Raw genomic sequence first — 18,554 nt, 5'->3', positions numbered from 1 at the left:
AAGTGGCTGTCATGTGCCTTTTACTGAGGAGTGGCTTCCGTCTGGCCACTCTACCATAAAGGCCTGATTGGTGGAGTGCTGTAGAGATCATTCTCCTTCTGGAAGTTTTTACCATCTCCATAGAGGAACTCTAGAGCAGACATCAATATTCTCAACAAGAGCACCTGGTCTGGTCTTCAGCCTTTACGACATGTCATGGCTGCCAGTGCTCTATTAGACTACGTACACAAATACTCAAAGAGCAAAATCTTGCAGAATTGTATTTATTTCAATAACCTAATATACTGTAACTACATATTAGGTTGTTTAAGATGATTTCCCAGTCTTATTTGTCCAAACCATCATTTTGATAAGAAAATAAATTACATCATTCCATAGAAAGCTCCCAGCCCCCAAAGAGATCGTATTTGTTTGTGATTAACCACATTTTTGAGTTTGCTCAAAGGTTAAAGTCTAAACTGGGAGAAGAAAAGTATATAGCCCTAATTTGCTGTTTCAAAACATTGGGGGGGGGGATTTGTAGATAGCTACTCATAGAAGTTAACTTGTCTAAACACATAGGCCTATTGATCTAAGCTCCCAGGCTCGGCAACACTTTTAATGAGAGTAAGGCTGCCTTTGAGTAAGCTTCAACACAATAGTAGGGGTGCAGCTTTCATGCTGGAAGAATGGTTACAGCTTTAATCAGAATAAATGATGATAGAGTATGAACTGCAATGAAAGAATAATACGAGAAACAGACAGTTATATCGTTCTGTAAACAATAGGCTTTACGCATTATTTTATTAAAATTTGTATATATAACACCGCCGCTGAAATTGTTATTTTACATCACAGTGCAGCATGTTTAAGGCCAGAACAACAAGTGACATGATATAAACACAAAAGCACATACTCACATGGTTTCAAATTTAGATACATATAAATAAGAGCAAAATATACTATCAATAGAATCTAGGGTTAGGGTTGGGGTTAGGAAATTATAGAAATCATACATAAGAAGTTACATGTACACTGTAAGATAGGTCTGCAAAGAATTATCCAAGCACTTGATGAATGCATATTGAGGATGAATTAAAAATATAGATGAGAGTGTGTCTGTGTCATGTAATGGTGACTTTATCTAAATGCACATGTTCAGACAAGGGGTGGTTTTTTTTCAAGCAGCATAGGTAGCTTTTAGTTTTTAAACAAATGGCATGTAGCTCTCCCGACTGGATTTATTCTCAACAGAAATCATTTCAATAAGTGCTTCACTTTGTTGTTGTTTTTTCAATTTAGAGCCACTATGTGTTGTAGTTGTCAGCCTAAGACATTTATTCTACAAAGCACAGTGCAAGACTTAAGTTGTTTTTTACAGTTTGCTCACAATCTCTAACAGCTACATTGTGTTTGATCCGGGAGGTAGATTATCTTTTTGAAGCTTTCCACTTTCAAACATTCAGAGTATGAAATAAACGTACACTGTCATATAGTGTGCCATTTAAAGATGCAGTCCTGGATCTTAAGCACTTACAAATATATTGTAGGACATTTGAATTCCTAATATATCATATGAATTGGATGACGTAGTACACAACTGTGCACCATTTTTGGTGACCAGTTCTGGCTTGTGAGCACTACTTTCGGTGTATATGTTATCCTTGAAAAAATATCATAGTGTGTAGGCAGCTGCCACTCAGTACTTGAAATATGTTTTTAAATATTTAAATAATCAAATTTAGATATTTTAATATCTAACTTCTTTTAAATAGATATCTTTCTCATATCATCTCATATTATGGGTCAGTTACTTTAAAAACAGAATTTTTCAAGACAAACAAAAAGATACCCGATTGTGCTGTAGAGAAAGAATGTGATTGCTGTTGTGTTCTGTTTTTACAGTTTGTATGTAAACCAACCTTCACTCTGGCAACCCGAGCCATGGTAACCAGAACTGTTTAAGAGGAACTACTTTTGAATAATTTACAGCCATGTCCTGGAGCACGGGCAGAAAGAGAGCAAATCAGTCCTCACCAATCACAATCAGAACCAACATCAAAGACCTCATGCTGTATACAACGTCTCAGCTGTCTCGTTCATGTGAGGAGACAAAGGCAGAATCCACCTCAGCAGTTGTCAGCTGTTCAAAGGGTCACTATTTCCCGGGGAGCTCACAGACACACATGTTTGGCAGGCTGTACCAGCAGAAGATCTCCTTGAAGGTCTTCCTCATCTCCTGGCTGCGGAGTGCGTAGATGAGTGGGTCGATGACCGAGTTACACATGATGAGGATGAGGTACATGTTGAAGTGCGACATGAAGCAGGCACAGTAGGGATTCCTGGGGCAGGAGATAATGAGGATGAGGTGGAGGAAGAAGGGAGCCCAGCACACTACAAACACACCTAGGAGGATGGTGAGGGTGATGGCGCCCTTCATGTTGGCATGCTGGAGGATGGGCGCGTTCCCAGGCAGCATGGCGATCCTCTTCATGTGTAGCCGGGCCAGGAGGAACATATGGATGTAGAGCGAGGCCATGAGTGCCAGCATGGAGAAGAACATGGTGATAAGGCAGATGAGGACAGTGGTGCTCTCAGAGTAGATGATGAAGAGCACGCCCGATGCCACGCAACACGACCATATGAGGGAGATCACCGCCAGCGCACTTTTTACCGTCACAATGTTATGGTAGCGCAGTGCGTAGAATATGGTGATGTAGCGGTCTATGGCGATCGCCAAGAGACTACAGATCGACGCCAGCAGTGAGCTACAGATCATGGAGTCGAACACGTTGTCCATGCTTTTTATCAGCGACCCGGAGATGCTCAGGTTGCCGCTGTTGATCAGGGCTATGACGATCGTCTCGGAGGCATTGGAGACGCTGACCAGCATGTCGGCCACGGCCAGAGAACAGATGAAGAAGTACATGGGAGAGTGGAGGTTCTTGTTCTTGATGATAGCGGCAATCACCAGGATGTTCTCTAATAAACTGACAATCCCCAGCGTGAGGAATACCTCGGTGGAGATGAGAAGCTGGTCATAACATCCCGTCGAAGAGTCATTGAGACCAATGCCCTCTGAGTCTTTGTTGACCGGTACCAAATTCCCAGCAGTGCTGGAGTTCCTGTTATAGCTCACAGAGATCAACCCATGGTGTTCTGTGGCATTCATTGTGTAGTTGGTAGTTCTCTTAGTTGGTTCTCTAAGCCTTTTAGTAAAATGTTAATGTCACCATTCTAGCCTTGTTGTTGGCTATTAATCCACCTAGTTTAGTCCATCAGTATACTCCGAAATTCTCAGTGCTGCGTGCTCAATGGTCCTCTTGTTCTGTTGTCTTCCATGCTCAGAGTCAGGCGCCCGGCAGGTGGTGAAAAGCAGAATGAATCCCAATGTTTGATCCTCTTCTTTGCCTCATCCAGCCCCCAAACTGGTCAAGCAGAGTCATTTTCTTCAGACATCTGCTGATGTTAGCCTTCCTTAGCCCCTGGCACTCTCTCTACACTGCTATCAACTGGCAGCCTCCAGGAAGAAAGAAAGAAAGCGAGAGAGAGAGAGAGAGAGAGCGAGAGAGGGGGCAGAGGTAAGGATGAAAATAGAGTGATGATAGAAGGAGAGATATAGTGAATTGAGAATACAGAATTCAGAGATGATAAATAGAGAGACGAAGTAAAACATATGTAAATATAAAAGGGCCAATGGAGAAATGGAAAGAAAGAAGGACTGAAGATAAAGAAAGCAGAGGAGTGAGAGAGCATGGCAGAGAATGAATGAAAGAACAGGAGCTGAGTTGATCAGTGACAGGAGTGTGAACCTCAGAGATGGAGAGGGCGGACCACTTTGCAGACTACATAATCTCTTCCCTTTCCTTCCAGAGTTATACAGTCACAAAAATAAACCTCTCCATAGCCCCTCCCACCAAGTCATGTTAGCCATTCAGCTCACAAGACAGGACTAGGGAGGGGCAAACTGTAATGATGGGGTTATAAAGGCACAGCAGATTTAAGAATGAAGGATTTGGGGATTATAACAGCTCAATGTTTTGTTGCCTACACACTAAAAACAAATGGATCTATATAGTGCCAAATAATGGTTATTTGGCTTGTAACCTTAACGGATCCTTTTTGGTGCCCCCCACCTGGGTGCACGTTTTGGTTTTTGCCCTAGCACTACACAGATGATTCAAATAATCAAAGCTTGATGATCAGTTGGTTATTTGAATCAGCTGTGTAGTGCTAGGGCAAAAACCAGAACGAGCACCCGGGGGCGAGTAGGGGTGTGCCAATGCGTGTATCGCTTAATCAGAAGTACATCATCAATGACGTCCGAAGCTTCATTTGATCATGTGCTTTATCTAACTGTGTGTTGGAAAATGTGAGATCACACTGATTTCGCCATGGTTCTGATGCTTTCTTAGATTCTAAGCTACTTTCAAACACCGACCTATTCTGAACACTGTACTTACAAATATAGTTAGAATTCTGTAGTTTCACTTGACAGGGAGCTTAGCAGGTAGAGTAGGGAGCTATGGAACATTTAGGGAAGTGAGGGTATGAGGCCAAATACCGTTGAAAACACACTTTACTAGTTTTTCAAATACATTAGCATAGTATACGTTTCTGTCTGAAGCATCTCAAATAATGCCATAGAATCCATTTATTTTTTATAGTAAACTTCAAGGTAAAAAAAGGAAAACATGGTGTAAGATGTATCCAGGCAAAAACTCAGTTTCCCATCACTAGTGCTAGCTATAGCATAGTTTTGAGCCACTGAAGAGAGAATTGAGAATCTCAGACAAAGTCAATGGTCTGAATCCAAAGCTTGTCACTAGCTGCCAACGTCAAGGTTATCTGTCCCCACCTAATAATGTGGTGTGTGTGTGTGTGTGTGTGTGTGTGTGTGTGTGTGTGTGTGTGTGTGCATGTGTGTCCAATCAAATCAAATCTAATTGTATTAGTCACATACGCAGAAAACAACAGATGTAGACCGCACAGTGAAATGCTTACTTACGAGCCCCTAACCGACAGTGCAGTTTCAAAAAATACAGATAAGAATAACAGATAAAAGTAATAAGTAATTAAAGAGGAGCAGTAAAAAATAACAATATATACAGTGGGGTGCCGGTTCAGAGTCAATGTGTGGGGTCACCGGTTAGTTGAGGCAGTATGTGCATGTAGGTAGAGTTAATTAAAGTGACTATACATAGATGACAACAGAGAGTGGCAGTGGTGTGGAGGGGGAAGGGGGGGCAATGTGAATAGTCTGGGTAGCCATTTGACTGGATGTTCAGGAGTCTTATGCCTTGGGGGTAGAAGCTGTTTAGAAGCCTCTTGGACCTAGACTTGTGTGTAACTATATATATGTTTGTGAGTGCATGTGTGTGTGTGTGTGTGTGCACATGTTTGTGGGTAGCTCTCTTCTGCAGTCAAATGACCAGAAGAGCCCTCTAGTGGCCTCATGGGTGGAATGTTAATATTTTCATACATTCACAATCAATAAACTATTTTATTAACACTGTCTAAGTCAGGGGAGGGAGATCTACTAAGCTATATGTAATTGTTTTAAGAAGGTAATGCCAAGGATCATTTTGCTATTTGACTTTGAATTTGAAGACCCCTTGAAATATAAAAAAAATATATACTTTTTTTTGATGAAGAAAATTTTTATTTGGCGTTACTGCCACTAGCCCGTACAAGCACATTGAATAACAGATCCACTAACTGGAACAACAGATAGTCCCCTCCCCCCAAAGAATCTAAAGGAAGGTACCGGGAGACCTTTAGCAGAGTCTTGTGAGGTCCGTTGGCATCCTAGAGCAAACGTGTGTAGCCCAAACTGTTCAGACGCTACAGAGAGAATTTGGCAAACGAGGCCCATGACTCTTGTGGGGGTCGTAGAGCAAATCAGAGAACACCATTGTGTTCGTCTCATCTTTCCATAGAAGGTTCACAATATGCCAAATCGTTGGGATGCTACAGACGTTTTGGGATTTTCGGGATGTCTCATTGTCTGACAAACACATCTCTAGCTCTGTCACCTTTCTCCGCAGATATCTCTAGCTTAAACTGACACCCCTTTTTCATGATATCCAATTGGTAGTTAGTCTTGTCCCATTGCTGAAACTCCCCTATGGACTCAGGAGAGGTAAAGGTCAAGAGTATCCTCCAAAACACAACCCTGCCAAGCCGCACTGCTTCTTGACACACTGCTTGCATAACTCGGAAGCCAGCCACACCAATGTGTCAGAGGAAACACCATCCAGCTGGTGATGGGATCAGCTTGCAGGCGCTTGGCCTGCCACAAGGAGTTGCTAGAGCACGATGATACAAGGACATCCCAGCCAGCTGAACCCTCCCCTAACCTGGACCACACTGGGGCAATTGTGCAGCGCTTTATGGGTCTCCCGGCCGGCTGTCACACAGCCTTGGATCGAACCCAGGTCTGTAGTGATTCTTACAAGCACTGCCTTAGACCAATGCGCCACTCGGGAGGCCTAACTGACAGATTGTTGTATTATGCTAATTAGAATTCCGTGGGGCATCGACTCTAAATCCAGTGTTTCTATATCAAACGGTTTTATTAGATTTCAGTCTTTGATGTCTATAAAGTGTAATATTGGGATGCAAACTCAAATGTAATAAATGTCAACTCTATGGCTGACATGTAAAAGTGTCTTCTTTTTTAAACACATAACCATGTGTGTGAGGTGTATGCTTTTGTTTCAAAGTAGATTTGTTTAAGACTACCAATAAATAATGTGTGACCCTGATTTAGCCCACTGGAGTATAAGGATAAGGACAAGCCTGTCTGAGAGAGAGAGATCAAAACAGTGAGAGTACATAGAGGTAGTATGTGAATGAAAATCTGTAAATCTGCATAAAATTCCATCATCTCATGAATGCAAATAATATTTCATTACAGTTCTCTGACATTAAAAGTGGTTATGGGTAAGTGCTGAAAGTGCTATTTGATATGAGACTTAAATTGACAGTATGTAATGACTTGTCGGGTGACAGATTGAAAGGGGCAAATTATAAATTAAATGGCTCTTCCATTCCACCCTGCTACATATTCTGATGTATAATCAGTTCACAATTTTAAAAGTACAGTTTTAAAGGTACATGTTCTACAGCTTAAAATATCTAAACAAATAATAGGTTACGTACACCATTTATACAAAAGTATGTGGACATGCCTTGAAATGAGTGGACTCAGCTATTTTAGCCACACCCGTTGCTGACAGGTGTATAAAATCGAGCACACAGCCATGCAATTTCTATAGACAAACATTGGCAGTAGAATGGCCTTACCGGAGAGCTCAGTGACTGTCATAGCACCGTCATAGGATGCCATCTTTTCAACAAGTCAGTTCATCAAATTTCTGCCCTGCTAGAGTTGCCCCAGTCAACTGGGGTGGCAGGGTAGCCTAGTGGTTATTGTTGGACTAGTAACCAAAAGGTTGCAAGTTCAAATCCCCGAGCTGACAAGGTACAAATCTGTTGTTCTGCCCCCACTGTTCCTAGGCCGTCATTGAAAATAAGATTTTTTTTCTTAACTGACTAGCCTGGTAAAATAAACTGTACGTGCTCTTATTGTGAAGTATTGTCTGTCCTCGATTGCAACACTCATTACCAAGTTCCAAACTACCTCTGGAATCAACGTCAGCACAAGAACTGTTCAATGGGAGCATCATGAAATGGAGCATCATGAAATGGGTTTCCATGGCCAAGCAGCCACACACATTTACATTTTAGTCATTTAGCAGACACTCTTATCCAGAGCGACTTACAGTAGTGAATGCATACATTTCATACATTTTTGTTCTCCGTACTGGTCCCCCGTGGGAATCAAACCCACAACCCTGGCGTTGCAAACACCATGCTCTACCAACTGAGCCACACGGGACCCACACACAAGCCTAATATTACCAAGTGCAATGCCAAGCATCTGCTGGAGTGGTGTGAAGCTTGCTGCCATTGGACTCTGGAGCAGTGGAAATGTGTTCTCTGGAGTGATGAAACAAGTGGAGGCTAGTGACTTGAAAAATGTAGGAGGACGGGAGGCGCGGAATGCATGGTGACCACGGTATAGGCGCGGAATGCATGATGACCACAAAGTGTGTTTAAAATTCATCAAAGACTAATTATTTTAACCTAAAGCATTTAATAAAGACAGTACATATAGTATAGTACAATATTATGGGGAAAGAAATGAGAGGGCCACTTACACAGTGTTGGAAAGGGATCACAGCAGTGATTGAATGAGGGTACATGGCAAGAGTTGAGGTGTTCAGAGTCTTGACCAGTGCAGAACAGGATTTTACTGGGAAGACAAAAAACAATAACAAGACACCACACAGACAAAAGAGCTAAGAATGAGTTAGTTTAAGCAAGGAGTAAAATCGTTGATGTGTAATAATGTGATTTTGTATGTGATTGACTCTACATAGAGTAATGAGAGAACATTTATAGGGGTACTCACAGTGCTTGGAAGGAAAACATTCAATCTGCCAGTGGATGAGCGGGCACATGAGATGTTATGGCTTCAGTTCACGTCAGGAGAAAGTTGACAATGGTAGTGGAGTGGAGTAGTCTTCACCTCTTAATCAGGGAACATAAGGGGATTTAGCTGTAAATCCAAATAGCACATACATTTCATTACAGCTGCGCCATCGTAGGTTTGGGCAACGAGTTTCTCTATAAAGTTAAAGTCAGACATCTCAAAATTCATAAAGTCAAGCACAGACTGCGCATCTCGCCCACTTGACACATCAAAGTAGCCCAAGAAATGTTCATGAATAAAGCCCTGATCATCCACATGCCTGATGATCACTGACAAATGTGAGCAGACTGGTGGTGCCATAGGTCCCAAAGCGGTTTGGCAATTTTTACCCCTTGGGGCCTAGTGTTTTTCCTTATATGTTAAGCTAACTGGGATAACTCCCATTATTAATCAGTTGTAAAAAGGTTTTATATGGGCTATGATGGGACCAGTTTTTCCTAATCGAGTCACATGGTTTTAAAAAACTCCTGAAAAAAACTCCTGGCCCTGGGGGGAATGAAAACCCTGTCAAACTGTAGCTACCTTATATTTGTTCATATAAATTAGATTTAGAGTAGATTAGGAGGAGATTTCCTCTACCCAGACACAGACAACATGTCACGGGCTGGCTCGAGGAACAACAGGAGAGGTAGAGTCAGGCGCAGGAGACAGAGAGAGTTCGTGACCACACTTCTTTATTGGAAGCACTGTACGTGGTCGACAAGGTATAGGGGCGCAGCCCTGAACGATTCTGCGGTGGTGTACACAAATAAAACAAACCACTGGCAGAAGGGAAAAATTCAGTACACGTTCTTTACGAACACAAAACCCGGACAAGCAACACAATCACGTACAACCACATACATCCTACGCTAACCTAAATAACCCCCCCTTACTAATGACTAACCCAAAACAGGTGCGTGCCTACCTAGACCTAACCAAACGAAAGTGAAACAAAAAGGGATCGATGGCAGCTAGTAGGCCGGCGACGACGACCGCCGAGCTCCGCCCGGCCGAGGAGGGGCGCCACCATCCGTCACTGTCGTGACACAACAACTGATAGACAATAGAACTCACAAGGCCGAGCTTGCTTTATGTGTGTTTGCATCATGCAGGCCTATGCAACTGTAGGCCTCATAAAAAAAATACTCACATCTGCCATCACTATTATGTCGATTGATTAATTCCATGTAATACTTTTGGATTAAAAACGTATAGGCAGCCTAGCCAAGGTCAATTTTGAATATAATCTAAATTTGATCACATTCACATTTTCTCCTGACACACAAATGGACTATAAATACATAACGTTACCATTTACTTTACCCTGACCAGATGGACAGGGTGCATAGGCTGTATGCAGCTGCTCTTATTAGTAGCCTACAGTTGATCAGATGGAAAAATAGTATTGTTTTCATCCCATACAGCATGCCAGATTTCTAATGTTTAGGTGTAGCCAAGGCTGCTGCAACATTTAAGTCATTAGTTTTTGCTTGTGTCTGTCCGGAGTGATTATGTGTTATCATTTTTGCTAAATAAATACTGGAGGAAAGTACAAAGCCTACTTGAGCGCACGCAAAAAAATGTGCTGCATCATCCTCTCTCTTTAATCTGACGTTTAATGGATGATGCGATGGAAGATGTCTAATTATTTTGAATTGCTTTTCACATTCCAGAAAAGATGTTCAGCATGAAAAGCATCGTAACATGCAATTATAGGCAGCTTGATGATAGGCTCCCTGTTAACCAGCTATACATTTGATAACAGTGGGTATTGAAACCTCTCCCTTTTTCATCCTTCTTCATGAAACTGATCTCAGGCAGAGTTCGACCCTCGCTTTTAATTCACACCTTTTCCGTGTACCCCAGAGAATGAAAGTGGTTCTTCAACAAAAAGTCCACAACATTTTCGGCAGCGTTGGCCATTCTACCCTTCTGGAGGAGAAAACTGCAAACACACGCTGGTAGCTAGCTAGCTACTGAAGTTAGCAAGGCAACTTTTAAATAAATTGCACAAACTGGACACAAATGTAAAGTACTAAACCCAAGAAAACTATTTATAATATACCTCCTCCAGCTCCTGTAATTTAAAAAAACGAATTTGAATTGAATGATGACCCAAGAGTGCTCAACTATCACTCTCACTCTTAATCTCTATCCAACAATGTCACCAAGCTTCTCAACACATAGAACCCCCATAATGCTCTGTGGCACAATCACAATACAACACACTAGATTCGTTCTCTGATCCTACATCTATGATTGGATAGACAACATGTCAATTCATACTGCAAAAGCTTTGATTGGTTGGAGGACATCCTCCAGAAGTGGTCATAATTACCATGTATGTCTATGGAAGGGGGTCTACCAGCCTCCTAGGTTTTGTATTGAAGTCAATGTAGCCAGAGGAGGACGGAAGCAGTGCTGTTGAAGTGACTGTAGATCTTCATTGCAAAACAATGTATTTTAACCAATTATTCGGTGACATGAATATATTTAGTACAGTTTTACCTAAAAATGTGAACTTTTTTTTATGTTTCACTATTTTTATTTCTATGAAATTTCACTGAGGAATGGTCCTCCCCTTCCTCCTCTGAGGAGCCTCCACTGGAGGAAACACGCTTCCCCATCTGGCAGTCCGACTTACAAATCTGGGTTTGGGGGATGCCAGGAGAATGCTACCTGCCCAATAAAGTTTAGTGGAAGAGGAATAATGGTCTGGGGATGTTTTTCATGGTTCGTGTTAGGCCCCATAGTTCCAGTGAAGGGAAATCTTAATGCTGCATCATTCAATGATGTTGTAAACAATTCTGTGCTTCCAACTTTGTGTGAACAGTTTGGAGAAGGCCCTTTCCTGTTTCAGCATGACAATGACCCATGTATAAAGTGACGTCCATACTGAAATGGTTTGTCGAGATTGGTGTGGAAGAACTTGACTGGCCTGCACAGAACCCTGACCTCAACCCCACTGAACACATTTGGGATGAATTGGAACACCGGCTGCGAGCCAGGCCTAAACACCCATCACCAGAGCAGACTGTTATAGCAGCAAATCCATATTAATGCCCAAGAATTTGTCACATCTGCTCCCACTATGCCCTCTGGTGTCCATCCGGTATCGTCCTAACCTGCAGTTTTCACCCTGTATACACTCTCTCTCTCTTTCTCTCTCTTGGTGTGATTGTGTGGTTGTATACAGGTGTGCTGGAGTCAGAGCAGATCCATACCAGCTGCAAATCGTCCCATAAATCAAGACCTCTACATATATTAATTCCTGCCATTTCCACTCTGCCAGATAGTAATATCTGCTCAGTCAGTTGTTATCCTAGCCTTCTGTCAGTTCTCAAGATCCTGTTGCCCTGCTGTGCTTGTTTCCCTGCCTTACACCGTTTTGTCTCTGGCTCCTGTCTCCCGTACCACCACCAACCACCTTGCTCTGGACTTCACTTACCACCACCACCTTGGATTCCCCTCAGGACCTGGTTACCCTGTTCAACTCAGTCAACTACAACCTCACTCTACACTTCGGGTTTTTCTGCAACTCATCTGAGCGACCCCGGTTCTGCACTCCGTATCTCTCTGTGTACAATAAACATTTTGGTTCATTCATCCCTGCTTTTGCATCTGAGTCCGCTCTTGGGTTCCCCTGTGTTCGCTCTGCGTAACAGAATTTGGAATGAGATGTTCTACAAGTAGGTGTCAAGGAATTAAGATTAAGGGCTTGATTACCTGTCCACCAATGTTATTTACATGTTGAAATGTTGTTGTAGTCTGTCTTGCATAGGGAAAACCCGTAGAAGCCTTAAGACACAGATCAGTGAGCACCGCAACAATATACGGACAGGTGAGACAAAAAATCTGCTTGCTACTCATTTTGTACAAGCTGGACATCCTATTAGTTCTCTGACATACATTGGAATAGAAATGGTCAAGATGTCATGCAGGGGAGGGGACATTGAGAGGAAACTTCTTCAAAGGGAATATTTTTGGATCCACAGGCTCAAAACACTGTCTCCTCATGGTCTTAATGAAGAGTTTGACTTGAAACCGTGTTAACAGTTTCAATATGTCCAAATTGTTTTTTTAATCCTAATTGAATATTGTATGTGTATGTATATTACTGTCAATATTGATCATATTTCCTGTGTAGGATCATATATTTTGCTACATTGTGATAATATTGTGAAACTATGTTATACATTTTTTAAACTCCTGTTTCAGGAGGTGATGTCAGTGAGTACTGCCTCCATATATAGGACCTTACAACGTTGTTGTAAATAAATATAATCTGGCAGCATGAGCATCATTTTCTTTTCTGTTTTCCATTAGTTTGCCTACAACAACCAGCACCTGTGAAAAGTACCTGGATGCACGTATATTATTTTGCTTTTGTCGACAAGCAAGTGTCCACACACTTTTCGCCATGTAGTGTAACTTTGCTGTAATACCAAATCATGTATAGGTGACATTTTTGTTATCCTTTCATAGTGAAGTTAATTATAACAGGAATATAAACTCATGATACTAATGCTGTAATACCAAATCATTTATACGTTACTTTTTTAAATGTATTTTCATTCCATAGTTAATAATAACACAAGTATAGGCTCAATAGCCTGGTCCCAGATATGTTTGTGCTATAATTTCATCATCTCATAACGCCAAACAAGGAGTGGCATTCTAATAATAATAACAGGGGTAGTGCCAGAAATGTTTTCCAAGGGTCTGTTAGTCCTGTCCTACAAAGGATGACTTTTCGGATGTGAATGACAATACACACTAGGCTACAGTACAAAAAGTAGTTTGACTAGATTTGTGTATTTCACCCCACATACACAGTACAGCTATTGAAAACTAAGGTCAGCTATTCAAAACAATAGTCAAACCAGTACATTTATGCAACCATCTAGTTTACTGCAAATTATTATGACTGCTATCTCACACATTAAAATATGTGCAATGGAATATAATGAACATGAAATTAGCTAGGCTAAAGCAAATCTATCCCTGTGTGGAAAGTCATAACTGATACAAAACTAAGCAATAAAAGTAGGTTGGCTACAATTAAAGTACTTTATGACAAATACTGTAAAAAAAATCTATGAATATTAATCTGTGTATAAATGCAATGCTGCCTTACATTTTGGTCATTTAGCAGTATTCAGAGAGACTCAAGTAAAGTAAAGTAACTCCTCCAATGACCTTTGTGAAATGCTGGTTCCAGGTCAATGCCTTCAAACCCACCCTCAGGGCAGAACCACCCTCAGTGCAGAGAGCAACGTACTCTTGCTCCTCCCTATGCCTTGAAGGTACACTGTCACAAGTTGCTGTAAATATACAGTAAAATATTTAGTTAGCTACTGTAATTCTATATTACAGTACAGTACTGTAAAGACCAATACATTATGGGGGCTCAATGGCATTGCGCTACACTGCTGCAAAATAATTTTACAATACAATACCATTTCATAGTAAAGTACTGAATACCATGTTTTTCTGTACACAGTGTACAAAACATTAAGAACAACTTCCTAATATTGAGTTGCTGGTTACTGTGCTGGCAGCTATTCACTCTAATTCATCACCAAACTACGGTACTATACTATGTTTTTGGCGCTCCAAAAACATTTTGAACACTAGTGGGTGCATGGCATTGTTGTTTCTGGTTAATTAGCATATCTTTAGGCGTGCCTTGTAAGTGGCTATAATTGTTGCACCTGTATCATTTTAACTGAAATGTAGTGGTAGTTCCATAACAACGTAATGTGTATAGGGGACAGATCAGTGTCAGCAAGTCTCAAACCTTTAAGGCCTCTACAAGTGCAAGTGATATAAAACACCAAATATTAATTGGTATGCTGTAAAATATAAATGTATATTCACTGTTAGCGCTGCAGTAATTTTATTACAATACAATTTAACAATAAAGTACTGTATTGCTGTTTTGCTGTATATCTACTGCAGAATTCTGAAAATTATGGTGCATTGTAGACATATGTTGTGGGAGGGAAAGAATCATTGTCTCTTTAACATAATTTGAGACTTGCCTTGTACGTGCCTATTTTTGTTGAACCTGTTAATGAGACTCTGTACCAATTGAACTGATATGTGGTAGTAGTCACCCGCCAATTGAATGTGTATAGGGGACAGATCAGATTGGCAGCAAGTCTTAAACCTCAAATGTAATTACATGTAATCATGAGAGGACCATAAACAATAACTAGAAAGCTTAAAATCCCCAAAAAGCTTCAAATCTCACCCTTCTGGTAAAAAATAGCGAGAAATATCTTAGCTGTAGTCACTTTTGAGAACACAAGCTCATGTACACAGTACAAATATGATAAAAATATGCAAATATGAAATATTTTATGATGAATTTCCTGTTCAATAAAAATGTATGAATAAGGCTTGAAATAACTTTTATGCTCTCTAAATATAGTATAATAAAAATATAAACCATTAACTATAAGATTTTACCTTCCTTATAACTGTGAAATACATATTTATATGTTTCGTGTTAGAGAAAATTTGCATATTTTCAAAACATCTGCCCCCATCGCTGTAAACGTCACATAGAGCTCTAGCTTGGCATCCTGAACTCGTTAGGAACTTGCCATTTATCTCATATTAAACTTGTCCATCTATTCTTTTGATATTTTTTTGTTTAAATTCTATGAATTATTTTAGATTAATGCTATAAATCAATCTCAATGTGCTATAGTGACACAATCACTCTTTCCTGCTGTGCTATGAAGTAAGGATTGCAGGCATGTTCTTTGTTAGTGGCTGTGATGTAGCGTTCAGCCAGGAGTTGATAGACAGTCGGAAGAGCGAATTAAATGGTAGGAGAGACATCCCAGCTTCAAGTGGTTTCAGATTTCACATCCGACAAAATATGCTACTGTGTCTGTGGGAGCCATTTCGATCTACGGTGCCCATAGATCGATTTATACGCAAAAATGCTGGTCTGAACCGGTACCAGAACCACACAGGTCTCCTAAACAAATGACTTTACATGTAAAACATGATCTCATGTGAAATAAATGTGACAACATGGGGATGCAAAATTTCAACATGTGATACCATGACACTACACATCTGATGCCATTTCAGCACATGTGAAAACCCATTCATTCATTTTAAACATGATGGTCCCCTGCAGGTTTTTGCTAGTTCCCAGTTTGTTCCAGGGACATCCCCATGGATTGTCAGATGTTCTTAGAATATTGTGTCATGGTCCCATAGAGTTTTTTCTAGTTTCTGTGAAAATATGGTCAATCTATAACCAGTTACTGTATTTATACAGCTAAATTCATGTGTTAAAAGGATACTTCATAATTTTGGCAATGAGGCCCTGCATCTACTTCCCCAGAGTCAGATGAACTTGTGGATACCATTTGTATGTCTCTGTTTCCAGTATGAAGGAAGTTAGTGGTAGTTTTGCAAACTAGCGTTAGCACAATAATTGGACGTCTATGGGTTTCTACTTGCATGCTAATTGTAGCCCACTCTCCCCACCATAGCCCCTCCCCTGTATGAATGAGAGCTGCAGGGTGCAGACAGCTCCGTGAGTGAATGACAGCTGTCTGAGGAGAGAAGTAGCTAAAAATGCCCAGATTTAAAGCAGAGGAGCTGACGAGGAAACACTTGGCGACCAGAATAACAGCCAGGGCCAGGGAGTTTCCAGCTGAACTGTACAAGGATAGAGGAGTACTCTTCTGCAAAGTCTCAACATTTAATCGACTAACGTAAACTAACTCACTTTTGTACATCGCGCTGGTCCATACAATTGACCTTATTTTAGCGCCCAAAAAACATAATACTTCCAGACCAACTGTAATATCAATACCATTGTAAAGCACAGTTTCTCCCCTTTCCAACAAAATCAATGATGAGACCTTCATGATGCCCATCTCTGCATGATTCAAGAAGGCAATGAGCTCTGTCAGGTCTTTTTAAAAATGGCGGGTGGGGAAGCGAAACCTACTGCGTGATAGTGAGAAGGAGAGATGTCGTGTGGGGAAACTGCTTTTTTTCACTCAATCTGTCCAACTGTCCATCGCCTCTAAAATGTAAATAAAACACCATAAAGAGTTTATATAATGTGTCATTACATACCTATTTGAAGGTTTGTATCGAATTTGAATCGGGATTTTAGGGCGGTGCTAAAGTGATCTTCAGAAATAAACAGCGGCTTTTGAGAGTCATGATAGCTTGCAGTGAAGACGCAAAAAATGACTAGGTATCACCCTGTCCCTGTCCCTATCCCTTTCTTGTTTTTAAACTGTGAGAGAAGTCCTACACTTGGTGGAGAGAGGCTGTAAGACAGAATTAGTTGCTTTATGGGTGCTGTACGTTACGCCATGTCACGTCACGATGTAACGTACAATGTCGGAGGGGTCCATTTTTTTCAACTTTCTCCAATACTATAGAGCCATTACCATGTCAATCAACGCTTGAATGGAAACGTAGTTCACACCCCAGATGTTGATGTCAACACAGTCGCTACAGTCCCATTAGTTTTCTTTGCAGCCTCATTTGAATGTCGCGGTTGCGCACATTTGTACTGAATGGGGTTAGCGTACGTTACATATGACGTCAAACTGTGGTGGAGCACCTGAGGTCACTCCGACACAAAAATAGGAGGGCTAGTAGTGGACTAGGTAAGCATTATGATGCTTTAGCTAGATATAGATATATTAACTAGCTAGTAGATTTGCTCTCTCTCTCTATCTTTGCTCTATCTGTTCTTGATAATTCAATTTTTTCTGTATCTAGATAGAGTGGCACGTTAGCTAGCTAAAGTTAGCCTGGAAAGCTTCCCAACTTGTGACTCCAGCTCCATCACAATGTTTAGGTTAGCTAACTAATAAGTTATCCAAACTGACTTGGTGGAGTTTTCAAAACAAGTGACAAGTTGGGAATTACAAAAGAATGTGATTTGTTTTATGTGCAACATTTATTTTTGTTAACTACTTTCATTATTTGAAAAAAATGATGTGTGAGACATACTGTCAGGTTTATGGACTGTGTGTGTCTTTGTGTCTGTCTGTGTGTTCCAGGCCTCTGTGTCAGGCTTACGGGCTGTGTGTGAGTGTGTCTGCGTGTGTGTCTGTGTGTTCCAGGTTTCTGTGTCAGGTATATGGAATGTGCGTTTGTTTGTGTGTGTGTGTCGCTTCAGGAGAGAGAGTGCTTAGCTTCAAAGCTTGAGATCCGCTGTAGGCCTGCTATTGAACTCAAAATCTGAGAATCCTTCATTTAAAAAATGGAACCATTGTTCTTTATATATTTTTATTTTTTCAGTACAAACAAGCACATAGACCCTGGTCTCCTGTCTGGAAATACCCCCTCCACAGCTGAGAGAATTGTGTTCATCTTGGATGAAAAATATCTGTTATTTAAGAATTCAAAGGACCAATAAAAAGGGATAAAATGCTAGATTTTAGGCCGGTAGCAACGACCACAGGGTGTCCGTTCAGAACACGAGGAAGCATTTGTTCCAGTTCAATGGTTTAATGACGATCCACACACACACATACAACACCACTTTCTCTGATACTAATTGTGGTTATGTAAAGAAAAGAGGAGAACTTAGGCTAAAGCACAGTATGGGAAAAATATGCCTATTTGCATGTCAACAACTAAACAGGCTATGTGGACCCAAACACACGCTAGATGCACAAAGAACAATAGAGCAATGTATAAATATCTACACATTATGAAACATAATAAGCATGAGCAATCTACAACCAAAAATAGTCTAACACAGACAAACGCTAACAAATGCTAATCGCTAATAAGCATGCAAAATAGTCATGTATTCTGGATAAAAATGCTAATGCTAACACTAGCAGGAGTATGCGAGCTAGCTACCTAGCAAGTTTAACACAAATGGTACATATTTACAACAGACACTATTTAGCTCCAAACAACAAGACACTAGGATTTTGGCACATACATTTAGCTACATGCACAATAAATATCAGAAAGAAAAGCAATTTCTTCTAAGGAGGTAGAATAAGCAGGAGGGAAAAAC

At 40.8% G+C, this 18,554-nt stretch overlaps 1 protein-coding gene across 1 annotated transcript; it reads right to left on the bottom strand.

The window, feature by feature from the left end:
• Positions 1 to 744: 744 nt before the first annotated feature.
• LOC115195865 (melanocortin receptor 4-like) lies at positions 745 to 3,870 on the bottom strand. The gene has a single exon (XM_029756182.1). It carries the CDS (start codon positions 3,149 to 3,151, stop codon positions 2,138 to 2,140), a length of 1,014 nt encoding a protein of 337 aa, XP_029612042.1. The 5' UTR covers positions 3,152 to 3,870; the 3' UTR covers positions 745 to 2,137.
• Between the last annotated feature and the right edge of the window lie 14,684 nt (positions 3,871 to 18,554).

This window comes from Salmo trutta, chromosome 6 (genome assembly GCF_901001165.1).
Source record: "Salmo trutta chromosome 6, fSalTru1.1, whole genome shotgun sequence".
In the NCBI taxonomy this organism is placed as follows: Eukaryota; Metazoa; Chordata; class Actinopteri; order Salmoniformes; family Salmonidae; genus Salmo; species Salmo trutta.
Note: the sequence above shows the minus strand (reverse complement) of the source record. Positions and strands in the feature narration are given on the sequence as shown.